We start from the raw sequence: 27,130 nt of genomic DNA on the forward strand, positions 1-27,130 counted from the left end.
AAATGATTGGCAGCTTTGTCAGTACTGAAAATAAGCAGTAGTTGCATCTGTAGAGAGCAGTGCAGCAGCATTTCTTTCTTCCACAATTGTGCGTATTTACCCTTAGTTTATCCTTTATGACCTATTCACTTCTCTAGATCATATGTGTGTGGTCATGTGGTCACAAGTTGAGGAATTATTACTATTAATAATTGTCATTTTTAATCCTTTATGAGTACATACATTTTTTTATTGGTCATTACAAGCTGGCTGACTTAAAATGTGTAGTTGGTGCTGGAGATACTGGAGATGAACTATAAAATATCACTTTTCAGAAAGTCCAGTCGGATGTCCAAGCTTTTTTACTACTTTTACTTTTGACACAAATGAAAACACACACACATACACACACATACAATGACCATCATCCATTACTTTCACAGTGCTGGGACAGACAGATTTGCATAGGTGGCAGAAGGTCCAAATCCCACGTGGGGCCCAGGGATGATTAATGATTAAAGGGGATTAGGAGGAGGGTCAGGACTTGGCTACTGGTCTAACTCCGATGCGGCTGCCTTCATACTATCTGTGTCACTACGACTCGCCTCTCTCAGGACTAAATCTGAGGATGTCAGCAGGAAAACAAACTGAAAATGAGAGGAGAATGATGTTTCTCGGTGAATGCTGACCAGGATAAGGTAGGTACAGTGGATTCTGTTTCATTGTGTCAGTTATTTCTTACAATTTTATGTAATTTTTATATATACATATTTATTTATTTTTAGAAACTTTGTCCCGACAGAAGTGCCAGGATCACTGGATTTAAACTATATAATTTAAACCACATTACATCTCGCTGATCTGTTCTCAGGTTGTCTCACATGTAGATTGTTTTTGTGCTTGCGTACAACTGATCACGTCATTTCATTTTGTCTTAACAGTGTTTTCCATTCCAACAAGTTGTGCCTGTCATGTGAGGGTATTTATTTTTCATATTCTCACCACTGTAGTCTCACAGACCTGCGTGCATCTTCAGTATAACCATAATGCAGCGTCCACAAGATATCGATCATGGCTACCAGGCTAAGCTGCTTATGAGAGGACCTTCAGAGAACTGCACAAGCAATCCCCCTCCCCTTGGTCCCCCGCACCCCCAGGAGGATAAACTGTTCCTCTCCCCTGCTTTACCTGTGTCCCACCCTTAATCCCCCCCTGGACTTAAAAGAAAACTTAGAGAGGAAATATATGTACAATGGCGGTCTTGAGAGTGAAGTTCACCAAGACCAAGAGGGACAAGCTGGCCCAGGTGCTGTGGATCCTGAACTGGATCTCAGTGGTAACAGGGGCCATCCTGTTCAGCCTGGGGATCTTCCTCAAGGTGGAGATCAACAAGCGAGAAGAGCTGATGGCTGGGAGGGACATCCAGTATGTGCCCAACATGCTGATTGCTGTGGGCCTCATTGCCTGTGCCATAAACTTCCTGGGTGGGAAGATCTGCTACGACTGCGTGGACACCACCAAGTTCTTGCGCTGGAAGCTGATCATGCTGCCCTACATTATATGCACCTTCTTCTTCACCTTCTGCGTGCTGGTGGGGGCTCTGATGTGTTACAGCATGCGTGGGGAGCTAGAGGAGTCTCTGAACCTGGGGCTGACAGAGGCCATGAGGTTCTACAAGGACACAGACACACCGGGACGATGCTTCCTGAAGCGCACCGTGGACATGCTGCAGATAGAGTTCCAGTGCTGTGGAAACAGTGGCTATAAAGACTGGTTTCAAATCCAGTGGATCAGCAAACGTTACCTGGACATGTCCCAAAAAGAGGTGGTGGAGTAAGTGCAAGTGCAGAGTATATTCACACTTAAGATGCCGTAAAAAGGGACCGTATAAAAATTATCACAGGCAAAACATGTAAGATTGTGTTATATACTTTAAACCTTAACATATTAATTGAATAATAATTTTCACCATAAAAGTTAAATTTCCATTTTTATAGAAAACATAACACAATTATGAATATTCCAGCCACTCTGTTTTAGAATAAAACAATATTAAATAAAAGGGTAAACTTGAATTATAATAACACATTTAACTTGACTTAAGTGAAGGAAGGGACGACGATTAGTACAGATAAAACGTAAATGGTAATATCCGTAAAGCATACTAAAGTCACCCAAGCCTCTCCGTCTTTTTCCTGCTTTCTAGCCGATTAAGAAGTAACGTGGAGGGGAAGTACCTGATGGACGGGGTCCCCTTCAGCTGCTGCAACATCAACTCCCCCCGGCCCTGCATCCAGCAGCAGATCACCAACAACTCTGCTCACTTCAACTACGAGCACCAGACGGAGGAGCTGAACCTGTGGATGAAAGGGTGTCGCCAGGCGCTGCTGGAGTACTACACCTACATCATGCAGTCCATCGGCCTCACGGTCCTCATCACCTGGCTGTTTGAGGTGAAGAGATGCAAAATGTCTTAATGGTGAAGTGAAAGGGGAACTCCATTTATTCTGTACATCAAAGTTTGCGGCAGGTCTTTGGGAGTATTACTGCATAAGTGAAAAAAAAGTAAACCATTTTGTGGCTCCAGAAGTCTGATAACTGCCTCAAGTGACGTAACTTGAAGCAATGTCGATTGGACCAGACAATAAGTTTGAACATTAAAAAAGGGGGGTATCTGGGGGTGTCTCATTATAAAGAAGTGAGCTTAGCAGACCTCTGTAGCTCGCTTGTTTATGTTATGTTTGAGGCTAGTGGCTCGAGGCTACATTAGCAGCTACTAGTATAACACACCTGAATCTCCAACTGACCATCGCCGTTCGAGTTGCATTGTGGGTAATAGAAGTCTGCGTGACATAAAAAAAGACAATATCTCTGGTTCTGCTACATCGATTTTGATGCTTTTTTAAACAATGTTATAGGACTGCAATGCTAAATCACTGGAGTTCTCTTTTAAAGACACTACTTTCTCCAAAAAGAGCTGTATTTGTGTTGGCACTACCACTGTAGCTGTACAACTCTCATAAATTCTTCCTTATCTGAATTATCCTTATCTTATTTGAAATATGAGACATTATCTTGTCAGATAAGTTAAACCACTTCAACAATAACAAGAAAAGTTTGGCTGCTGGCTTTTCTTCTTTCCCTTAAAAAAAAAAGATTTATAGACACTAGTGGAGGACGTGATCGCTGTCACCTCAGCTGTTGCATTAGCACTGTTGCACATTCACTTCATACACTTGCAGCACTAATCCTTGAGTAAATCTCTACTGTCGTATTATCTCTGGGTCATCCATGCAGCACATGAAGTGGACTCTCCCATTGTCCTCTACTCAGTTGGATATCAGTTTATGAAACGTATCTGTCAGAGCTGCAGATAGAAATTAGATTTACCGTTATATGGAGGAAACAAACAAAGCTCCACTTCTTTGACCTCTTGTATCATGATTTGTGTTCACATTTTGTGTGATGTTGTCACTAAAATGCGTCTCTGTGTCTTGTGTTAGCTGTCAGTGTTGACAGGGGTTCGTTTCCTCCAGACTTCCCTGGAAAATGTGCTGAGACAGGGTGACCCCAACTCCGAGTCTGACGGCTGGCTGCTGGAAAACAGCTTTATGGAAACGGCCCGCACCAACCTGCACATCATCAAGAGCCTTGGCAAGAGCAACCACATAGACATAGCCAACAATGGAGACCCCAACATTAATGTTCCCTCCACATCTAAAGCGCACTATGGGCCAGACAATGTGCCGCCGAAGCAAACACCTGAAGCCACTTGACCTTTCTCAGTGAAGAGCATCCCTGAAGGCCCAAATAAGAGCCTTCATCCAGACTACTTAAAAAGAGTTGTTCATGTTACATTTATTCGAAAAAAAATTACAACTGAGAAATACCGACACAAAGGTGTTTGTGGAAAACAACATACATTGTGCAAAATATCACACAATATATCCATTTCCTTCAATGACAGGGTACATCTTTTACAAAATGCAGATAATGCCTTGTGGACTTTACCATTAATTAATCAAAATCTTTCCATCATTGTTTACAAATGATATCTTGTTGCCTGTCTATCATGTGGTTTTCCTGCACCTGTCAGTTGGAACACTGGAGTGCAACTGAACTTGACATACTGTATATTATTGTTTGATAAAGACAAATTAGTGGTCAGAAGTTGAAGCCCACAAATCTTTTTGCCTGATTTTGCCTCAAAGTATGATAGAAAATGCAGTCAAAAGAATTTATAGGATATATAAATGAAATTCCACGAACCAAGGCAAAGGGGGATTTGGCGTCAAGTTAAATATAGTTAATATCTTGCAGTATAAGACCTGTAAGAGTATGATGATGAATTTCACAATAGTTCTGGGTGTTTAGATCCATAGTAACATTTGTAATTTTTTTTGGATCCCTTCAAATTGTACCAAGGATAGTAAACAATGGGATAAATACAGTATGTTCTTGCTTTCACATTAGTTACATGCACATAACCAGACAGAAATCTAATTGAAAACACTTCATAATACATAATTTCTAGAACATTTGAGCTGTCACTACAATGGATTTCATGTGCCTCAGCAATGCCACCATGGTCTTATGAAAACACCTCAGTCATTTGTGCTGGGATGAGTTACCAAAAACTTGACAATAAACCTTCTGAGCTGGTGATGGCTGGGTTTTATTGTTTGTGATTGTTTTGTAACAGCTCTAAACCTACAGTACATTGCAAACTAGGCTACTATGTCTTACTTTGTTTTAATGATAAAGCCTTCAACATATTGGCTGGTGGCTTGTCTGTTGGTCAAAAGAACTCTCGGCTGCTTTCTCTGCCTTTCTTTTCAGAAATTATACAGCACATGGCAGCTGAGATGGCAAATCACAGCTTAAGCATTTAGAGGAAAAAATAAATTTGGAGTTTGCTAAATGTAGGTTAATAAAGTTCTAATTCTGGGTATGAGACATTCATGTGTTAAAATACACAAATCATGTAAAAGTATCACGTGAAAGAATTCTGCCTATTTTTACTTCATCTGGAGCTCGAAACGATATTGATGGTGGAAAATAGATCCTTAATTTCTTCTGTGGGTGAGCAACATGAGAGGTTTTGTTCCATTAGATTTTAGATATCGTGACACCAGTGTACTCAGAATGATTCAGAGCACAGGAGCAGTTCGTCTGTATATAGGCTCTTGTCTTTATTTCCACAGCCTGGAAGTCATGTAGTACTGTCAAACACAAAAAGGAGGACATTTTATATTCACACATTTTTTTCCTGAAAAGGCTGAGCAATAACGAATGGAGTAAGTGAAAAGATATCATATACTACCTTAGATTGTTTTTTTTTTCAATAAAAAGTACATTTCTTTCTTAAATAGAATATTGAAATATTCAATTTGTGTTACGTGAATCAGCACCACATGGTTAAATGTGACTAATAATCTGTCTAGCAATGGTCCCTTTGATAAGTTTTAATCATTACATACAGTGGATATCTGATAATCATAATCACTTTGGCCAAATAAGTTTTTTTGTAAAAGGGCATCTCAAAATACTACATAGTATGCTAGTGATGTTTTCATATAATTCACTCACTGATTCTTAAGGTCAGTGAGGACTTGTGACTATAAATGTCTAAATATGGCTGAAAACTTCAATCTGGTGTCAAAATGTCTGCTTATCATTAAAAGCATCTACATCAGGAAATCGTGGAAGCAGGTTACTGTATACTTCTGGAAGAATACTGAATCTGTTTCAAAACAACTTTATGTATATGCTAGAAATGTTTTATCCGTCTACTATATATGGGTAAACGTGACAGTAGGATGTGGCTCCATCATTTGGACCGTCTACATAATTAATGGGCAAAAGCAAAAACGTGTAGGATCTCTGACCATGCTGAAACATTTCCAAATGAAACTACCCTCCAAAACAGCATCATTCATCAATCAAAACTTATGACAAATCATAATTTCTAACACAAAGAGAGAATGCAGAAATTTCACAGCATTACTGAGGAGAGAAACCAAATACATAAACTGATAACAGAAACATGTTAGTGTGTATCTGATGTTTGTCTTTATTTAAATGAGCCTCATTGCAAATAACATTACTCTAGGAGAAACTCATTCTCACAGCAGACAATCAAATTAAAACAAGGCGACTTGGGTTTACTCATTATCCATCACCCTCCGTTATTCTTCATCTTCCTCCTCCTCCTCTTTTGACTGTTCCATTTCTCTAGACTCCAGCAGGGGTTTCATCAGGGAGGGATTTGCTGCTCAGGCCTCCTTTCATTGTAGGAGGGTTGTTTTTGTGTGTGTGTGTGTGTGTGTGTGTGTGTGTGTGTGTGTGTGTGTGTGTGTGCGTGTTTGTGTGTGTGCCTCAGGAGCACTGGAGCAGACTGTGCTCTATGGCTGTGCTCTTTACTTCCCGGCCACCGCAGCTAAAGCAATCATCACAACATCTGCCACTCAAAGGCAAACATAACGTTGACCACCTCTAGGCTGCGAGCAATTTCTTCCAAGATGCAGTGCTGCTGCCACAGCTGGTTCAGCTTCCTGTAGCGCTCTGGGCAAAGGTGCAATGGATTGCCCCTTCTAGAAATTTAAAAAAAGACAGAGGGCCTGATTTATTCAAGGGTTTCTCCAAGAAAACGCACAATACATTTGATATGACAAAATGATGTACTTCATGGCCATGGCTACATGCTGCTCAGTGTCACTGCCTACAGAAACAGAGATTACCTAATTAGGTCTAGTACAGATCACTTAAAATGAATAAATAAATAAAAACTGCAGTTGTAAAATTCACTGTCTGCAGGTGGTGGAGGTGTTTAACTTTCAGCAGCTATTACTTTTTTGCCTGGAGGGGGAAAATCAACATGTCTTAATTTGCACTTCTGTGCAGAAGTACCAACAATTCAGCACCTGGAAAAGAAACTATGATTCTTACACAAGGTGAGGATCAGTCTCCCCATAATCGTCCAGGTAAGGAGCAGGGTATGTGCTTCCTCGAGTCTTACTGGCCATCAGTACAATTTCACACTCTCTTATCCTGTCAACAAGAAATCAAACTTCCTTTATGTCGAACATTTCATGCAAGAACGAATAAAATTCAAAGTAAAAAAAAATGCAGTTAAAGGCCTAGAATTGCCCCACCTGAGGAACATGCCCACTCCAGCACCACAGGTAGCAGCGTGGGCGGTGCAAGCTCCAACATCTTCCCCATCCAGCTGGGTGACACAGCAGGAGCTCTGAGAGCACAGCATGGCCCCACAAAACAGGCACAGGGTCGGATGCTTCCTCTCATCATCTGTAGACTTGGGACACCTGAGGACAAAGCACAGAAGAGACGAGGAGACATGTCACATCAGCAGACTTTCCACTGAAAGGTGGTGATGGAAAGGACTTCATTAACCCACTTACTGAAAATGGCTGGCTTGATTGAGGAGAGCACTGTAATCCTCAGGAAGATCAATTAAACGATTCCTTCTCCTGGGGTATCTGCAGAAAGAATTTATTAGGAATTATTAGGAGACATTTTATCGCAAAATAAAAGTGGGGCTGAAGGAATGCAAAAGCCAAAGTCTACCTGACTGTCTGGATTTTGCCTTTCAGGGCTTTGGTTACAGCTGGGCTCCCACACCACCTAAGGAAGAAAAGACATCGTCATAAAGCTGCCCACCTCTCCAGTGAATACTAAAAGATCACTGATCAAATACAGTGACCTTGCCTCAATGTTTATCACCTACCTCTGCAGCAGTGGAGTAACAGGGTCTCTGTGCTCCTGGAAGAGCTGGAACATATTGGAGGGTAGTGCCAAGTAGCTGCACAGTGCCTCCATCTGTCCTTGAGAGGTAACTGCAAAGACCCAAAATGTCACCTTGAATTCATCTATCTTCATATGCAGCATGTTATAATGATGTAATACTTCGGTTTGACTTACCAGCAGTGCTTGAGAGCTCCTCTGGAGGATGTACTCCTGTAAGGCAATTGAAAAAGAGAGCAGCACAGCGAAGGAAAGGTTCGATCCCTTTCTTCACTCTTTCTGCCACAGAGCTGCCCGACACGTGTGGAATCATCCTGATGAGCAAACCACAGAACAACCTGTCAAACAAGCTGAAGGCAGTCTACATTACCACATACATCTCTGAGCATGCAGCCTGGAAAAGGGCCTTGACAACAGGGAACAAGGAGCAATGTTGGCCTCTACTGAGAGGGCGATTCCTGTCAACTTTGATTATGAAGCAAGCTGATAAAAAATGTATGTCCTGCTCTGCCTGCTACATCAAACTTTTCCCACAGTGAAAAAGTCTGTCGACTGTGTTCATGGAGGAACATGGTGAATTTTTGAAGGCAAAAACTGACATGAAGTATATCGTCCCCGAAAAACACATATGTGGTTTCAACCCCAGAAGGACGGCAGTGGTTTATAAGTGTTTAATTTTTGCTTTTCTTGTCAAGAGCTGCCATTTAAAGTGAACATAGGTTTTCAAAAGAACACTTTTCTCCTTATTGTAAGGTAGAGGAATGGTCAACCTGAGCTTACAAATGAATAAGTGCTAAGAATGACATCCATACACTGACTCTTAATGGACTTAATGGACAGAATGCACAATCCAGTCATGTCTATGTTTAACAACAGAGACATTTGCAAGTCACCTCGTCCCCCCATTGGATGCTGTTTTCTACAATTGTGTTTTTACAAGATAAATTCTGAGCTTAGTACTGTGAAAAATGTTCTAATCTTATATACTGTATATAATGCACATCTTATGAGGCAATAATTTTGGCTCACATTTGTATTGTCTTTTAAATTCCATAATTAAGGCATTTGGTTTTGTTAATATTCTATTCATGAGTTTTGAACTCAAAAGAATTAGACGTCTACGTGAGTGATAATAAAGCCAGGACATGTATTCAAGGCCATGCTTGTCTTAGCTTTTAATGGTTGCCGCATGTTGTTGCTGGTTGTTTTGTTTGTCATTCATTAGGGAGGGACAGTGTACCTCATTAACCTTTAGTTTACCATTATCCTCATAAAGGATAACTGAAATTAAAAAACTACATGCAATTCAATTAATTCACAGATCTCGTACTTGGTGATTTTCTTAACTGTATACATATATAATAGGATGATGAGAAACACTTGTACCTTCCAGTGTGTTGTGCCACTGTAGTGCACAGCTCCACTGCTGCTCTCGCCTCCTCTGTCTCCTCTCCACCCACTACTGCAGGGAAATCTAGGCAGAATTGACACCTTTATTTAATCATCATAATCATCCTTGTTATTGTAAAGCATTCTGAGGTAGTTCAGTGAATGGTAGCCATCAGTGATATTGTTGTGACTAGAACGTATGGTTGAGGTTTTTGCTGTTCGTACCTGTAGAAGACAGGAGTATCTGCAGCATGTGAGCCATGGTGACCAGATGCAGGATGTACAGGTGGTTGTAGGCAGAGCTGACAGCAGAAGGCTGCAAGTCCACAGCCTCCTCCTGGTACAGTGAGGGTACAGACAACACCAACCCCACCTGACAAAACACACAAGAACACATACACCATTAACAAAAACATTTTAATTCTAGCATGTTAACAAATGCAAGTAAAAGCTCTCAACAGAGCTTTTCTTTTTTAGGGGAAACCTACCAGAAGATGGAAGAAGTCCACCTCCAGAAGAGAAGGGGTGTTCTTTCTGCTCATGACTGGTAGCAAGACTGGGGAAACAGGTCGCAGTTATCACCATAAGGCAAATGAACAGCAAGGCACCATTTATTTATAGTATATAGCACATTTCATACACAGAGGAAAACACAATGTGCTATACATGAAAAGGAAAACTGTAGAATTACATCCATTAGATAGATAAATATGATGTATTCTTAAATGAACGCATACCCCCCAACATGTCCGTGAAGTGCCTTTGAATGATAGCCTGGGAGCTCTTGAGTCTCTGAGTGGCTGAAAACTGAACAATTGCTTTCAGACCTGCAAGCTAAAATAGAGAAGCATTTCACAAAACTAATGTCTGACAAAGTTAAACCCAAATCATTATGCAATGCATGCATTATGTGACAGCTGTTTGCTAGTTTATATGTGGCATCCAACCTGTCTGTTCTGTAAGGACCCAAAGAGTGGCTTGCCCTCTTCCTGCAATATGTTTTCTGTGACGAAGCAAAGCAAACACATTTTGAGAATTGTGAAAATATGAAAAAAGGACAGAGTGACACAATAAGCCAAGTCTTACTATACCTATGGCCTGAATAGTGAAGGCACATGTGTTCCAAGCCATAAGGGGCACACGTGGGCACAGTTCATTGGGTGCCGTCTGCAGTCCCACCCTGTGGACTGTGGTGGCGCACACAACCAGCATCTCCACTATGCTGTCTGAGAACTTCCTCCTAAAAACAACCAGCAGCAGAGACTTCAGACTGCTGCACTATAGGAAACATAGATACATAATAATACTGAAGGAGCTGACAGCTTCACTCACGGTTCTTGTACTCCATAGCTCAGAATGGATCTAAAGTCTGGCTGGCCCTCTCCACACATCCCCATGTCCTCATCAACACTACTGCCTTCTGTGTTGCAATCTGTACGATAGAGAGAATGTCACACATTACAAACAACTGGGCATAATGACACTTGACAGCAGTTACAATTAACTATTGAAGCAGAAGAATTTATATCAAATTTTGAAGTAAACAGCAGTCAGTAAGCAGATGCATGCAGAGACTCACAAGTGAAGGCTGTTCGCTGCAAATTAAAGCATTTTCTTCAGCCGCTTTACAGTGAAAGTCCTCCATCAATTATGGCTTTTATCATGAAGCAACTGCAGTGTTCACATTAACAGCAGACTAACATATCAGAAAGCATTCACATGCGAGCCTCTGCCAGGTTAGACGATGCTCTACATCTATATTCAGTTATGGTGAGTATGTCCTCTTACCATTATCCTGAGTGACTGACTTGAGTCCTTTAATCCTGGCAGAGAGGATCTGGATCCAGCGAGGCAGGGTCAAATGCTGTCCAATTATCTCTGCATTTTCACTACACACAGGAAACAAATATTCAAGAAACTTCAACACATTCGTACAACCAACAATCCATCGCAGATTGGCCAGAAGACGGTGGACTTACTAGTTAAACATTAGTGTTTCCAATGGGATGAGAGGGACAACAGTATTGCACAGAGACTTGCACAGGGGACACAAGTACTCCCCATTCTCCAGGTCGATGATCAGCTCAGCATGGAGCCGGTTTCTGGTCGTATTCTGAACAGCCTCGAAATATCTGGAGAATAACACCCAAATGACAAATGAAGTGGACCACACACACGAGGAGCACTGAAAGAATGATAATTAAATGGCAAATGGTCTTCACTTTACCGATCAGGTCTCAGTCACATACACATTCTCACACCGATGGCTGGGGATCGAACCCCAAACCCGCTCTACCTCTCGCGCGACAGTACTAACCACTGCACACACATGCCACACATTTGTTCCTTTAATAACTCACTTCTGCCAACATGTGGCATGCATGACGTGTCCACAGCTGCCAGTGTGGGTCCCAACTGCCAGTTCAGGAGGCATGAAGAGGGGATATGATGTCCCTGTCCCTTTAAGAGATAAATACAATGAACATTTGAGTCCTATTTTTCCCTATGAAATTACAGTTAACAATTGAAATGAGATGATTAGCGAATGCAGACTGACCATCCGCTCTGTTGGTCGGTATCTTTCCTCTGCACTGTGTCAGCACTGTGGACCTCTGGACACACGCAGTCAGTACCATGGCTTGAGCCTGGGCCGCCACTTCCTGTTCTTCCTGGCAAAGGATGCAGGTGAGCACCTCCCTCTCAGCTGGAGTGGACCCTCGGTGGGGCCCGATGGCTACACACAGCTCCATCTGCTCCATGGCACTGCTAGAGAAAGAAATAGATTTGGTTTGGATTGAACTCAAGCCAGCTCAACACACCCACGTTTTGTTTTTTTGTTTTCAATGGTCCTCTCACCTCTCAGTAGTTGTAACAGGCTCTCCCTGTGTGCCGCTCTCTGGCATGTTGTCATACAGCATCTTGTTTGATTCAATGAAGTTTTTCTGCATTGCTGACATCTGGGCCATAATCTTCTGCCGGTGGAGTTTGGCTGCCTCTGCCTTCCTTTTGCGCTCCGCTTTCTCTTTGTCCTGAGCACTCTGGAATAATGACGGCAAAAGCTTTCCATTAAATCTATTCTATTTCTTATAATTTCAGAAGACGGCATGACTGACGGCCAGATTGTGTTTGGCACCTTCAACTCAGATCTTGTTGGGAAACCAAATGAATAGTAAGTCAGTGGGATGCTGTGCGTAAAGGCAGAACTCTGAGCTCTCTGAGGTGCCTTTTAGTTTGAATAATTGTACATTTGGTATTTTGGTACTTTTAAAATGTTATCTTTACATTTCTTGGCGACTCAGCTCATGAAACAATTTCACCGTTGGAGACAATGACAATAAAGCTCTCTTGAAACTGTTATTTCATCTGCACTAGATGTTAACACTAGATGTTAACACTGCCCAGGGCTCTCTTTGTATAAGGCAGTCCATTATAGAAGTTCACCTATAGGTACTATGGTCTAGTCAATTGTATTGGTAAATTCACATTTTTAAATGAATCATTCATTGATCTTTTACCTCTTCTGGCTTGGTTGTCTCCACGCTCATGGAGGCTGTTGGACTGGACTTCTCTCTAAGGCACTTGACAATCTCAAACATCTAACAGAAAAACATGTATATCAAATGGTAAAGTAACTGAAAAATAAATGCATCAGTATAGAAAAATTATAGAAACTGTTATGTGACGTAAATGATAAAAACAAAGAAAAACGGCTAACTGAATAGCCTACCTGCAGAACCCATTTAACCATGTCTTTCTGAGCTTCAAGGGAAGGAACAGCCTTAATCTTGGATAACAAGAGGAACACTGACTTGCCGTGTTCTGAACCGATTTCTGGAAGAACAGAGGAGACATTTATGTCACGAAATTCACAAAACCTATTGCTTTCTGAACTATGATAAAAAGTAAGTGAGTGATGAAAACATGACACAAAATAATTGGTTTTCACTCACTGCGGGCCTTAAGGCTGAAATCAAAGGTCACTTCCTCCACAGTGCTGTCCTCAAGCTGTGTTTTCTCTTCAAGCAATGCCTGACCTATCAAGTGTAGTGCCTGCGTAATAAACGCATGCATTTTGTTTACGGCAAGTGGTTTCAGTAATAAATAGCAAAAGCTGAGCATGGTCGCTATATAGGAAAAAACAGATGTAATGCGTACCCTCTGGATCATGGCTTCTGTCCAGTGAGTAGCCCGGTCCTCTGCAGCTCTCTGAAGGACGCGTCTCAGGACGTGGATGATAATGTCACAACAGAGCAGACGCACTATGCTGGAGAAAGCTGGGCAGAAGGCCGGGGGCACCGGAGGACGCAGAGCTGAGAACAAACACAAACAGAGGGAATGTTAGCAGAGCTGATTCATTAGCAATTGGAGTACAGAAGACTGTCACATCTTGGAGCTGTACTGTACAGAGCAAAGACGATAGTCACCTTTATCATTGCTCTCCTGAGTCCTCCTCTTCTTCTGAGACTCTTCTGCCTACAACAAGTAAACGGTGAGAATGAAATGAGGAATATTCAACAGAAGCCAATTTAATGGCAACCTGTTGTTGAGACAGTGCGTTACCTTGCTATGCTGAGATCTTGAATAATGGTAGAAGAAAGGGTTGAATTCTACCAGACGCTCTTTTTTTACTTCATACAAGCCATGTCCTGAAACTCCTGGTTTTCTAAAAACAGAAGCAGAACACACAGATTAAACCCACTCTTATCTGACTGTTAAGATAAAACTCAAAAGCTCTTTCACAGTCTTTACATACTTGAAGGTGGCAACTTTGGTAATTACACTCTCCAGGCCTGTTTCATGGCTCTCCTACAAAGAAAACATCATGAACTTGTTTTTAAATGATTATTCCTTTTTAAACTAAAGACATGAACTCTATAATTTAGACAGTATATGTAGCTTACGTTCTCCGGCAGACCCTTGACCAGGCTACTATGAGCCATGGGCTCAATGCACAGCAGGTGGATAACCTCCCTCATCGTCACATCCTCTTTGGTCACCTGACTGATACCGGGGACATAGCGTTCACCTGGAAACACAACACTGGTCAGTTCACATCCAACCAACTTACTTCCAAAGTTTGATTAGTGGAATGTGACTCTTTACCAACGATGACGATGAGGAGGAACAGCATCTCTTCTGTCAAACGATTCCACTGGATCAGTTCATCCTGCAAATTAAGTTGCATTTAACATGTAGAATATTTGGTGGCACAAAAACCTTTCTTCTGAATGAGTATTGAGGTGTTGCTTACCTGGTCTTTGCTTGAACAACTTCCATTAAAATAATCAAAGAGCTCAAATCTCAATAAGATCAGCATGAGGAAGTGGTTGGGGTCCATTTTGGAAGCAGCTATCTGTAAAAAAACAAAAGAAAAAAGAAATGTGGGGAACGTCTTGTGTCACCGTATTGTGTATATATATATAAAAGGTTAAACATGAGAAAAATTCTTTGTCTGTCACCAACCTGAAGCATGAGAATGTCCTTATCGTACATCTCGTCCCTGCATTTCACATCCTGATAATAGTAGACCTGATCAAGTGAAATGACACTTAATTGACTTGTCACTTATTAATTGAAGAAATAATAAGAGAGCATACAGAATCAAAACAATGCCTTGAACATCCTAAGAATGTAGTATACCTGGCTGACCAAAGAGAGCCCATTTCTCCGCCACATTTCAGCTGAGACCTGCGCAGCCAGCACCACACAGCGCAGAGGATGCTCTGCCAGCTGAGTGTGGTCATAGCTCTGCTGCAACAGACAGAAAGAAACCTCAACTCTCAAAGGCCAGCATGGAAATTAAGACTGTCCTTAAAATTAACAGTACACAGCACACATACACACGGATATTTGCTTGATAACTCATTGACACTAGCTTACTAAACATTCAAATCATCGTTGTTTTTTTATGTCACTTACAGGATCATCCAGACGTTCAATTGCCCCTGTTCTGCACAGAAGTACATACAGGCCTGGGGATCACAATGTAGAGGGTAGTAAGTTTACAGCTGACAGAAAGAAATGCCAATAAATCACTGAGAGTCTCAAATATTAGTTCTCCTACCAGCCAGTAACCTGGAGATGGGCAGATGTATGCTCACAGGCTCCTGAGACACTTTGTACGGACGAACATGGAGGATGTGCTTGCACATGTAGTAGTCAGTGGCCTCCCTGTGGAAGGGCTGGTTATTGCACTGCATCAGGACTTTGTGGCACTCTTTATATGCAAACAGCAAGATCTCGTCCTGAAGGGGGGGGCAAACAAGCAATAATTGACCACAGCAATTTACTCCTCTGTGAAAGTGAATGGACAGTGCTCCCTCTATTCATGGGACAACTCTATTTTCTGATGGACAAATGACAACTCACATCAGAGGAACACCAGTCCTGAAACATAGCAAGAATGTGGCGGAGCTGGATCTGAAGAGTAAAGCCAGCTTCCCATTCTGGCTCTACTGCAATGTGTTGCCCAAACTGGCGCTTCACCTCCTCCATACCCTGATAAGGAAAGTGAAAGAAGGCCAGGATTCATTAAATATCTGGTTTGTCAAGTTACCTATCAAACAATGAATCGGATAATCATTACCTGCATGCATTTGAGAAACCCAAGAAAGACTTTGAACCCCTCTATGAACTCTGTCCGCAGCTCTTCAGTCCATATTGAGGGTTTACTGATCAGAATATACCTGAGAGACATAAGTTACATCTTAGATAAAGACCAATAAAGTTGGGAACGAAGATTTTGTTTAAATTGTTTCCTCTTTAATGACCTGAGGTCGTGGAAGATGACCTGGATGCGTGAGAACTTGTCTGAGTTGTAGCCAAGGAAGAAGAAGCGATTGTTGACATCCAGATGTTCACGCAGCAACTCCATGACGGTGTCAACTATCACTTTAATGACATTGGCCTCTTCGATCAGCTGTCTGGCCTAGAGGAGAAACAGGAATGTGAGGACAGAGATGGATGTTCATTATGTGGTCTTCCTAAAGAAGCACAAACATTAATCAGAATCAGAATCAGAAACTGTTTATTGCCAAGTAACATACATTACAAGGAATTTGCTGTGGTCTGAAGGTGCTATTGTTTTGATAACAAATAAGTAGAATATAAAAGCTAAAATAAGAATAAGAATAAAAATAAAAATAAGATAAGATAAATAACATTAAAAGACGTATAATACTTACCCCACTGTAACATAATATCTACAATGATACCCTAACAACGAACAACACTTACCAATGTGGGCACAGTGAATATCTGAACAGACAGAGCAGTGATGGATATACTCCTCTCATGGTCATCATTTATGAAGTCCTTTTGCAGCTGCTTAAAGTGCTGAAAAGGCAAAGATGGGGCGTGTATTAATTTAAGAAAGTGAAAGAATTGCAAAAAATATTTAAAGATTCCCCTTTTTTACCTTTGTAAACTCGATTGCAAAAAGCCTCTTGAACTCTGTCTCCATTAGCATGCTACAGAAAATCAGTTCGTGTACTATCTTGCGAGCTCCTTGAGGAAAGAAAAGTCTTCATGTTAACATCATATGGACTCGAGTTAAGTTAAGCTCGTACTTTGCATGAAAATCAAGCTCAGATCTACTTGCCTTTGTACATCCTGGCATCGTGCAGCATGAGTCTGCTGATGCGGCAAGGCCGGTCTTCGTCTGCGTTGGTCTCTAGCGCCACCTGACAGAAGGCCTGCCTGAAGCCCACTGCACAAGACACACACAGGTTCATGCAACTGTGCATGGACAACTGAGCTAACTGAGGAGTAAGTTTTATAAAAAGGTACATGTCAAAGGAGCGCAATAATGGCAGCACCTGAGTAACTGATGATCTTTTGGAACCAGGAGCCAAGGCGCAGAGCAAAAGTCTGATGAGCCATTACTGCCGCGTGAAGGATCTCCACACGTAGTGGCTGCAGGGAAATGTGCTCAGAGTTGGACTGCAACACAGCAGTGAAAGAGTTAGAACTGCAAAACTGGACAATTATCATTCCAGGTTCAAGATTTAACATTATTCTAAATTTCTAAATCAATGTCTAAACTGGTGTAGTCAGTGGCTGGTGTTTACCCTGATGAGATCTTTTGCTTGCTGGCAGGAACGAAGGGTTCCTCTCTTTACTGCCCGTCGACCCTGTGCAACAGTTAACAGTAATTACATAATGGCATGATCGGCAATGGATATGAGTACAAGTATGGAAACTGATTCAAATCAGCAATAACAAAAACAAAAAATACCTCCTTGTCAATAAGTGCTGCGTATGTCTGTGCTTCAGCCGGATCACAGTTAACAGAGCGCTGCAGGGTGTAGATCACATGGTCGTACGAGTGGTGCTCATCATTGTACAGTACACAGTAGTAAGCATTGTCTTTTGTCCTGCATGGATGAAGAAATATACTGTCAAAGTTAAGTGGAGTGCTTTGCATATGGATTTATGTATGTGATTAGACGGGCCATACCGGGGCTGGAGTTCAGCTGATAGCTCCAAGTTCTCCTCCCACACCAAGAAATCTGTGATGTATTGCAGTAGTACCCGGAACAACTTCTCAGCACGCTCATATAACTCAGGCTCCAACCCACACTGATCCTGCACAAAGTGAGAGAATCACACGGGACTTTTTGAGCACACCACTAACACTTTCAGGAGATCTTTTGCTCCACAAGCAACAAACTTGTAACACCGTCTTCAACTTATCAGAAATATTTCTCACACATTTTGTGACATCAATATTGAACCTGGAGTGACTTAATAAACATGTTTCCAGAAGTGGTTTTTCTAATATCGTAAATTTCCGAGATTAAGACAGAAAAAACATCAACTTTCAACACAAATATTCAACTTTGCAGAAACTGAAGCTAATAATGGGCAAAGTTTGTTGTAATAACCTTAACTAATTCCCTATTTCCTGTGTCACCAGCAGTGACTCTACAATATGACAAGGAACTGGTCTACATATCTTGCTTAATAAGAGCTAAATAAGCAGCTGGCCTGGTAAAGTTAATATCAAATTCCCTGAGAGCAAACATTTCACATAGCAGCTACGCATTTCATACAAATGTCTGACATTTGACATACAAACCAAACCAAACATACAGTGAGTCTGTATATTTACACCAGTCTCTACGTCACATTACTGTGTGAGAACAAGCACTGGAATCTGCATGATGGGTTTTCATGTTCAGTGTAGAGATGCTTTCATGGCCATGTGCTGTGTCACTGATTGTTAAGCACAGGTTCAGATCTGGTGTACACAACATAAAACAGCCTCCTAGACTCGGACCAGTGATGTCTCTGTTAATAGAAGCAACTGCTGTTTACGGAAACGGGCACAAAGCTGTCAAGCTGCACGTCTGCTCAAAGCCCAGCATGATCTTATCAGAGAAAAGCTCAAACACTGTGATGTAAGCAAAGAAAGGCCTGGCAAACAACTGCTAGTAACAACCAATCATCAAAAGGTGTCCCAGCAGCAGCTATAGACACAGTTCAGCAGGATTTAAGCAATTGTAGAAAGGCAGCTCTCAACCAGTCTCACTGACAACTACTATCCACCAGCTTTCACGCACTCAATCACCCCCCCAATCTCTTAACCTAGTAATACATTTTCTCAGTTGGTGCAGGTCATCTAAGTGCTTTTCTTTCTCGTTTCCGGAGCCAAAGCCACAGCCAAGAGAGCGGCATCCAGGACTAAGATGGGAAAATAAGCATTCTGGGGTTCACTGACACAGAATGGGACATGTACGCCCCTCCCACGTCCCTCTTTCCACTCTATTATGTAACTCACCGTTACCATGGCAGTGGCTGTCCCTGGGTCGTGTTTGGAGCAACATGGGCCAATCTTCCAGGCTTCTACATCCCCACAATCACAGAAGCCCCCGCCTGATGACGCGTGCATCTGGGGGGGGAAATAAGCACATATGTCACTGAGGGCAAGTAATGGATACACACAACAGCAATTAGTTTTTCAACTGCTTTAACTGTGGGAATGTTCTAACATGAAAGCCCTACAATGATCTATCTAGAAATATGTTGTGTTTCTTCCTCAAAGTTTAAGGGGCAAACAGGAGGGTAATGAAGTTGACATTATAGCAAACTGTGCACTGGAGGGAATCAGAGAGACTAGGGATTGACAAGGATATGGTAAGGATGCTTTAGTTTGTGTGGGCCCATATAGACGGAATAAGGAAGAAGGAATAAAAAATGTTCATTTGGATTTCACTAAAAATAGAAAATTTTATATTGACACCAACCTTGTAACGATGGCTTTTGTGCACGCTATCCTGGAAGCAGTTCATGCACAGGACACAAGTTGGATCTATCGCACAATCCCTGCAATAAATTGAGGAGGATTTATTACCTGATCAAGCAAATATCAACAACAGTGTATCATCTGAGGCTGAAGACATGCCACTCAAGTTACTATACAAACTGAACTGCATGATGACTTCTCCTGCATCCACGGTATTTCACATAATTCAGGTCCACTCACAGACTGCCACATACTGAAACCTGAGAAAGGCTACTCATTAACTATCCATTTTAACATTTAGCCTAAATACTGTGGGGTTGTCGTGTAATTATATAACTATAGAACTAAAACTTCTTGAGGCCAAACTATTCCCTCCAAAAGTACTTAATGAAGTCAAATATCCTCCAAATATTGTGCATATATTCCTGTCTTTGAACTCTGTGACTTTATACCTCATCCAGAAACCCCAGATTCCACTGGGGCTGAGTACCGTGAAAATACTTTTTAACACCTGCATTTCATGACTACATTTTGGATTTTATCGTAACTACTATTATTATTGCTGTTATAACGTATTTATTACAGAAGATCAGCGGGTCTATTCAGACCTGCAGGAGTAGACAGTCTCTCCCTCTTTGAAGACACGTCCACAGAGCTGGGAGGAGGTGCTGCCCTGCTTGAGCTTCTCCAGACCCTCCTGAGGATCCTCTCCAAACAGGAAACACTCCAGAGGATGGAGGAGTCTGCTCTGCATGAGCACCTCCTCCTCCTGAGGGCTGGCCAACTTCTTCAGGCAGAAGATCTGTGGCACCTGCTCCTTCAGGTAACAGAGCAGCTCCGCCCTTCTGTCTGCAGCCTCCAGCCATTCCTGCACGACAAAAGAGAAGAACATGACTCGTTTTGCAATTACTCACATCAGCCTCCAACTACTGACACATAACCGCATGTATAAGCCACTGCTCTCATAGAGATGTGCAGATAAATATTAACCTTTAGCATGATGTTTAATTGTCAAATCTTGGTTAAACTGCATTTGATAAAAATGATGAAGTCGTTAACTTTTGTGGATATGACAGAGCACAAGTCAAAAAGAGTGTTGCTCTGGCTACCATTAAAAAATATATACAAACAGTAACTGAAAGTTGATCTTTCATAGTTGAATGTTTTTAGGAAGTGTGATTGACACATGGACTGACTTCTTTACATCTAAAAGGGTGGAACCAGTAGACCTCGAAAATATGTTCACATGGGTGCATCACAGAGACTAGTGATTGACGAGGTAACATGCTTTAGTTTGTGTGGACCCATAGAGATGTCAAAACTCGGGAACATTAATCGAATGATGAGTGGTTTTTATTATGAAACATGTGGTAGTTTTAAAAAATAGAAACATTTTTACAGTTCTCGGTGCACGAATTTGGATTTCCATATAGTGCCCGTTTTACTACATACATGTATTTCTCCAGCATTTTTTTTAATTTCAACAGCCAACTGAAGCGGTTGGGTGAAATCAATAATGAAGTGTTAATTTTAACTGCATTCATACTAGCCGTTATACGCTGTATTTGCATACTGTCCATGGAGGCTGGAGATACACTAGATATCAAATCATTTTCATAATTTATAGTGCTGGTGGGAAAGGTTTAATAGGCCACATCTAATACAAACCATGCCTGTCATCTCCGTGTTTTGTTTGTTGTACTCCATCAAGTCAATTGTAATAAAGTAAATATCTAATGGAATAAAATCATATCCAAGTAGGCCAGTTTCACTTTCACACTGGGAACAACATGTTGGACAACGGTTTATAACTGACAAAACGTTGCAAGAGTTTGAGGTCCTAAAACAGTCGGGACAATGCTGCTCAAAATGTATAAACTCATGGCAACTCATGTTGAAGCGCTTTGGACAAAAGCGAAAACCAAAATACCACAGGGTGGAGGTTAGCACACTACGGAGAACATTGCTATATTTTTCCCGATTATCTACAACAACAACAACAAGTCCCGACTCAAAAAACAGCAACATACACTCACTCTTCGTGAGCAAGAAATATTGCAGCCTCTGCAGGGACATTTTAACAATTTACGTAGCTAGCACAGGAGCTAACCACGAAGGCTAGCCTGGTAACTAGATACCCTTTAACTGCGCGGTCCAACTATATTTAACAAAGGAACTAACGCATTATACTTCCGTGCTTTGTCCTTGAGTCTCTGTAATCACTGTCAGCTATATTAGCTATTTGAAAATCATACCTTGCTGAGCTCCAGTCCGTCTAGGGATTTCTCACCCTCCGCCATATTCCATTTGCCGTAAAGGAGGAGGTGTCACTAGGAGACTGCTCGCCTTGTAATCGAAACCCTTTTGCGACGCTATTAGACCATAATTAGAATAGTCAGAAGTATTTAGATGTAGTTAAGCACTCATACCGTAGTCTATTAACCAAAAAGGACACTTATTTGCAAAATTGTCCCTTCTTTTATTAATAATATGCCTCTGGTCAAAAAAAGCATTTTGTAAACAAAAAAGTATGCTAGACTCGCCCTCTGGTGGTATCCTACAAGTTCTGCATACATTATTAGACAATTATTAGGTTGTGTTTGAGTCCATGTATAATATTCTTTCGTTCAATGTTATGTTCCAGACAAAAATGTGACTAACAAAGACACTTTGTGGGTCAGTGTGTATAATATGTCGAATGGGTATATTGCTCTGTGTGTCACACAAAGCCAGTAATTTCAGTGATGTCGCTGGTATAAATGTAAAAATTCACCAATGGAGATTTGAATGTAGATGGTGCTAGTGAAGGAACCCAGCCACTAGAGGGCGCTGGTCGAGATTTCCCGTCTTTCCAGGGTGATGAATGCAGCGGGGCTAGAGGTCAGAGTTGAATGTTTGACAGAAAGCTGAATATGGATTCCATATTTCATGAGAAAGTAAGTTTAAACGTTTAACTTAAATGTTTAGCTATAAGTAATTAGTCGTGTTTATTTGGAAAGCCTTGGGCCATCTAGCGGCGATTTGTTTACCGGCGCTATCTGGCCGGTGTTAAGAGATTTGTGGTGGTGTTTGGCAGTATTGTTGTCCAGGCAGCTAACATGCTAATTGCACCTGCTAGTCAGAGCTTATGAAAAGTTTCTTTATCAGATGGGAGTAACATCGCAGAAAGCTTTGTAACAGCCGCACGCATGTTTTTGTTTTGTTTTTGTCAAGTTAGTAAAATAACTGGTTTAACATTAGCTATGTGAAGCTAGTCAGGTCTTATAAAGGACCATAAAGAGTAGTTGTACGTGAGCTAGCTGTATGTAGCTCCACTGGTGTATGACTGTTGCCGTGGGGACAGACCAACTCCATAACAATTTAGTGTTAGCTAATTCCATGTCCATAAAGCTAACTAACTTAGCTAGCTGTAAAGAAAACAACTATTTCATCGTGCTATCATGTGTCAAGTGTCATTTGCGCCAGTGTCTTAACATTAACTGATCCTTCATTTGTAGCAAGAGGGCTCTCTTTGCGCCCAACACTGTCTCAACAACCTTCTGCAGGGTGAGTATTTCACTCCTGTAGATCTGTCCTCCATTGCTCATCAGCTTGATGAAGAGGAGAGAATGAGGATGGCTGAGGGAGGCATGGCCAGTGAGGAGTATAGGACCTTCTTACAGGTGAGGAGACTTATACTGTAGAGGATGAGCCTATTTATACATGCTATTACCAAACAGTAACTTTATGCTCTATGAATGTGTTTCTAGCAACCATCTGGGAACATGGATGACAGTGGGTTCTTTTCAATACAAGTGAGTTTAAGAGATTCACTTTTTATTGTTACAACAGATTAATAACCATTATAAGTCAGTAATATTAATTCCCTTTTCTGTCATCTTATTCCACTAGGTAATTAGCAATGCTCTGAGAGTGTGGGGCTTGGAGCTAATCCTCTTCAACAGCCGGGAGTACCAGAGCCTGATGATTAATCCAATGTAAAGTTTCTTTGTCAAGACTTTATTTTGTGATGTCTTAATCTGTATTCACATAACTGCTTTACAGTTTAAGTTGATGGTGACAGCTATTCCTACTTTCCTGTTTCAGAAATGAGAAAGCCTTCATTTGCAACTACAAGGAGCACTGGTTTACTATACGCAAACTTGGACAACAGGTATGAGGCTCTTGTCATCATAAACAATTTTAATACATCTGTTTTACTAAAAACAGTGTTTTGTTTTCATTGCAGTGGTTTAACCTGAATTCACTATTGACTGGACCAGAGTTGATATCAGATACCTATCTAGCCCTTTTCCTTGCACAGTTACAGCAAGAAGGTAATGTAAAATTGACTTTTATTTATAGTATGTTCAGATGCTGCAATGCAGAAAAGATTGTAAAAGTTGTATTTGTGCAGGTTATTCCATATTTGTGATCCGAGGAAACCTCCCTGAGTGTGAAGCAGAGCAGATCCTTGGGATCATGAGAGTGCAGCAGCAGCAGCGGCCAAGGCTTATTGGAGAGGATGAGGCCCAGACAAGTGCAGGGTATGTGCTATATGTACAGATAATACAATATGGAGGACCCAGAAGTTACTCAAAAAGAAGTGTCTTAGTTTATGTTTATGCTTCTAAACTATGTTACTAAAAATAAAATTTTGACTTACATGTGGTAACTGATTAAGCCTTGTACTGTGAGCAGCAGGTCAGCAGCTCTGAGCCAGACGGAGATGGGCTTTGCTGTGGAGGATGAGGTTGTGGATGACGATGAAGAGCTGAAGAGAGCTCTGGCACTCAGCAGACAGGACATAGACGTGGAAGATGAAGAAGCTGACCTTCGCAGGGCTATACAGCTCAGCATGCAAGGTAAAGGATGAGTCATCCAAAGCTTTTAGAATATTATATTGTGTCTTTGTCCAAATGAATTGTGATTTCAGCCTTTCAGTCTTATTTTCACAAATTGTATTCCAGGTTAATAATGATAGCATTGTCTTAAGCATATATTTGTTATCATTTTGCCATTTTGTGTCAATACTTTTTGTTTTGTTATAATATTATAGGCGCAGTGATGAGCAACAAGTCCTCAGAGTCTGAAATGGGAAATGTGAAATCAGGGAGCCAGGTAGCAGGGAGTGCTGCAGGAGGACAAAAAGGAGGCAAGAATGAGACGCTCACTGCAGAGGAACTGCGGAAGAGGAGACAAGCCTATTTTGATCGGTAGGTTTAACTGCATGTCTGGTGACCAGTGTACAGGGGGTGGACACAATATTGTAAACACTTATTAGAGATCCAGTTCAATAGTCCTACAATAAGAACTGCTTTGTGAATTTTATGATGTTCAATTTTATGGTGTAAATGTGTCCTCATTAAAAAGTATTGTTGAAAATTACATTTGATATCAACACCCATTGATATAAACATTTATGTGGTGGTATTTATATATGGCCATTTTTGTTGCTGTATTGTATTTATAGCTGATTGAAGTGTTCATGATATTTTGTCCACCCCCTTTGTGTGAACGGAAAATGAGTGTGTGGATTTTTATTCAAATTCTCTCTGTTGACTTCTTAGGCAGCAGCAACAAGCTCACCCGAACATTCCTCAACAACCAGACACAAAATCAACAGGTGGCTCAGGTAAGTCCATCTGATTTTGACTATAAATCTAGCGCAGATTATTTTATGAATATGATCTAACCTAGCCCTATTCCCTCATCTAGGATCAGTAAACACTGGCTCTGAAGAGGACCAACAACAAAAGCCCAGCCAGTGAAGAAGGTGTGAAAGGTTTGCCTATGTTGTTTACCAGCTGCCTGGATTGGCAACCCCTTACAGGGGTAGCTTTGCTCCTTCCTCTAACCTTTTGCACACGCGAACATAAGGACAGTCAGAAGGCTGACACGTTTCCCCTGGTTAGTTCGCTGACAGGCTATAGGGAAGAGAACAACGACAAAGAAAAGCAGAAGTTAGTCTAATCTAACTCACTGAGGCCCTGAGGCTGGGAAAAGAGTGACCACAGAACTCATAATGCAGTTAATCCAAGTTTGCAATTGCCTTTTTACCATGGCGCCTTCTATTTCTATTGTATACTGTTTTTTATTCTCGTTTTTCCTCTGTAAGAGATGGAAAGGAATCTTCAGCATACAAAGGGTGTGTTTACTGAATACATGCAGAGATGGCTGTTCTGTGAAAACCATAGGACACCAATGTTAAGACCACAGATAAATGTTTAATAGATAATGACAGAGCCTCCTTCCTTTATATTGGACTTGCATTTGTTGGACATGAGATGTGATTCCAACGCCTGTCCCACCAGACCACCATTGTAGTTTTGAAATCATTTCTTGTTTCAATGTACTGAAATATCCCTTTAGCCAGCAGCACTAACATGTGTGGGTCAGTTATTCTTGACATCATCAATCATTTCACTTGTGAATGTCTAAGAGTGAACTCCCAAGGTATTTAGACAACAACAACTTTCTGATGTTGTGGCTTTGATTTTACCTTTTAAGTGTATAAGTAGGCATAATGAATAATGTACGATTACACAGCTCACAAACACTAAATTTAAGGGTGTTTTGTCTCATTTCGATGGACAGTGAACAAAATAATATTATAGAGCTATTTGCTGAGTCAGATCATTTTGGCTGATGCATATTTTCCATATCTTGTCCAGAGTAAGTCGACATGTAATGGGGAACAAAGAAGCAATCTGTAAACGCCATGAAACTGCAGCTGATAGATAGAATACATTGTTCATTTTTCCAGCACAGTGTGATCACTTAAAACCAAAAACAAAAGTCTGACATGTCCAACCAGCCTACCTTGTATATGACTTCATCTGTTGTTTCTCTTCATCAGTATTTGTCACTCACCTGAAGAAGGAATTCATTATAAAGAAAATATTTTTAAAATGATATTTCTCCCTTTGACACACCTTCACAAACCGTTGATTTTACTCTCGTATGTTACAGCCCCGGAAATACTTTAATTGCACTGATTTGATTCATCCTGTATTCCAGTAATACTTAGAGCAGTGTTGTATACATCATCATTGGCTGATTGATGACCTTCGTAAATAACAATAGAATATTGAGAACGAAGGGTGACTGTTATTTAACCTCATAATTTGTGTCATTTAAAATCCAAAGACAGAAACAAAACATCTAAAATGTGTCACCGTGGATACACTTTGAAGTGTTCATTGTATTTTTCCTTTGCTTTTGCTTCTGTCCATGAGACCATTTAGAATCTCTCTGATTTTCCTCTACAAGCTTCCGTTCAGTCCTGAAAACCAAACTCTGGTTACAACACAATGTTAAGGAGTAGACCACATTACAGCATTACACAAACAGTGAAATTTGTTTACAGTTATTATGTTTTCTGGAACCCACGACGGCTCAGCATGGATAGATCTTGATGCCTCCAAAAAAGTATTGGACGTCATGCAATGTTTGACTTCTTGTGCTGGATGACTTCCAAGAAGATTCCATGATTTCGTTATTGTTTTCCTTTCCTTTGGATCTGTTTTTTTTTCCTATTTAAAATGCACTTGTGACAGAGTATAAAATGTTGGCCGTTGGGTTTTTATCATTACATTATTTTCACTCACTACATTCTTACAATAAGTACTCATCATTTTTGTTACATTTCACATGTTACCATAGCACATTCTTTTTATTTAATGTATCAGTTCTCATTCGAGGATTAAAGTGACATTCACTCCTCCTGAAGTTTCTCACGTGTCATTTGTTTGTAACTTAATGTTACTGTGC

At 41.0% G+C, this 27,130-nt stretch overlaps 3 protein-coding genes across 5 annotated transcripts; 2 read left to right on the forward strand and 1 right to left on the reverse strand.

The window, feature by feature from the left end:
- The first annotated feature begins 1,231 nt into the window (after positions 1-1,231).
- On the forward strand, positions 1,232-3,755 carry LOC139297793 (photoreceptor outer segment membrane glycoprotein 2-like). The gene is made up of 3 exons (XM_070920591.1): positions 1,232-1,812; positions 2,186-2,432; positions 3,483-3,755. The coding sequence occupies exons 1-3, from the start codon at positions 1,232-1,234 to the stop codon at positions 3,753-3,755; spliced, it is 1,101 nt and encodes a 366-aa protein (XP_070776692.1).
- A 2,273-nt stretch (positions 3,756-6,028) lies between these two features.
- ubr1 (ubiquitin protein ligase E3 component n-recognin 1) lies at positions 6,029-21,678 on the reverse strand. Its single transcript, XM_070919942.1, has 47 exons — positions 21,634-21,678; positions 19,987-20,246; positions 19,380-19,458; positions 18,914-19,024; positions 17,591-17,718; positions 17,369-17,507; positions 17,202-17,264; positions 16,950-17,073; positions 16,733-16,840; positions 16,550-16,638; positions 16,369-16,467; positions 15,903-16,060; positions 15,719-15,818; positions 15,502-15,630; positions 15,197-15,377; positions 15,052-15,104; positions 14,773-14,883; positions 14,596-14,661; positions 14,384-14,485; positions 14,236-14,299; positions 14,034-14,158; positions 13,886-13,938; positions 13,693-13,795; positions 13,557-13,605; positions 13,288-13,442; positions 13,083-13,182; positions 12,860-12,963; positions 12,648-12,728; positions 11,989-12,170; positions 11,690-11,898; positions 11,493-11,592; positions 11,112-11,264; positions 10,921-11,021; positions 10,465-10,564; positions 10,224-10,372; positions 10,080-10,135; positions 9,870-9,966; positions 9,621-9,688; positions 9,358-9,505; positions 9,130-9,217; positions 7,921-8,057; positions 7,727-7,835; positions 7,567-7,623; positions 7,401-7,478; positions 7,134-7,304; positions 6,928-7,029; positions 6,029-6,572 (listed from the first exon to the last, which is right to left on the reverse strand). Exons 1-47 carry the CDS (start codon positions 21,676-21,678, stop codon positions 6,431-6,433), a joined length of 5,226 nt encoding a protein of 1,741 aa, XP_070776043.1. The 3' UTR covers positions 6,029-6,430.
- A 581-nt stretch (positions 21,679-22,259) lies between these two features.
- On the forward strand, positions 22,260-25,744 carry atxn3 (ataxin 3). 3 transcript variants are annotated; one of them, XM_070920038.1, is made up of 11 exons: positions 22,260-22,314; positions 22,876-23,040; positions 23,128-23,172; positions 23,270-23,355; positions 23,465-23,531; positions 23,607-23,694; positions 23,775-23,904; positions 24,059-24,222; positions 24,417-24,573; positions 24,928-24,992; positions 25,076-25,744. In XM_070920038.1, exons 1-11 carry the CDS (start codon positions 22,270-22,272, stop codon positions 25,126-25,128), a joined length of 1,065 nt encoding a protein of 354 aa, XP_070776139.1. In that variant the 5' UTR covers positions 22,260-22,269; the 3' UTR covers positions 25,129-25,744. The 3 variants fall into 3 exon arrangements, with proteins under 3 accessions (XP_070776139.1, XP_070776138.1, XP_070776140.1); XM_070920037.1 differs by having other exon boundaries at positions 23,775-23,971; positions 24,042-24,222; positions 24,928-24,983; positions 25,076-25,128; XM_070920039.1 differs by having other exon boundaries at positions 23,775-23,910; positions 24,056-24,222; positions 24,928-24,983; positions 25,076-25,128.
- Positions 25,745-27,130: the final 1,386 nt, after the last annotated feature.

Source organism: Enoplosus armatus, chromosome 15, assembly GCF_043641665.1.
Source record: "Enoplosus armatus isolate fEnoArm2 chromosome 15, fEnoArm2.hap1, whole genome shotgun sequence".
Lineage (NCBI taxonomy): Eukaryota > Metazoa > Chordata > Actinopteri > Centrarchiformes > Enoplosidae > Enoplosus > Enoplosus armatus.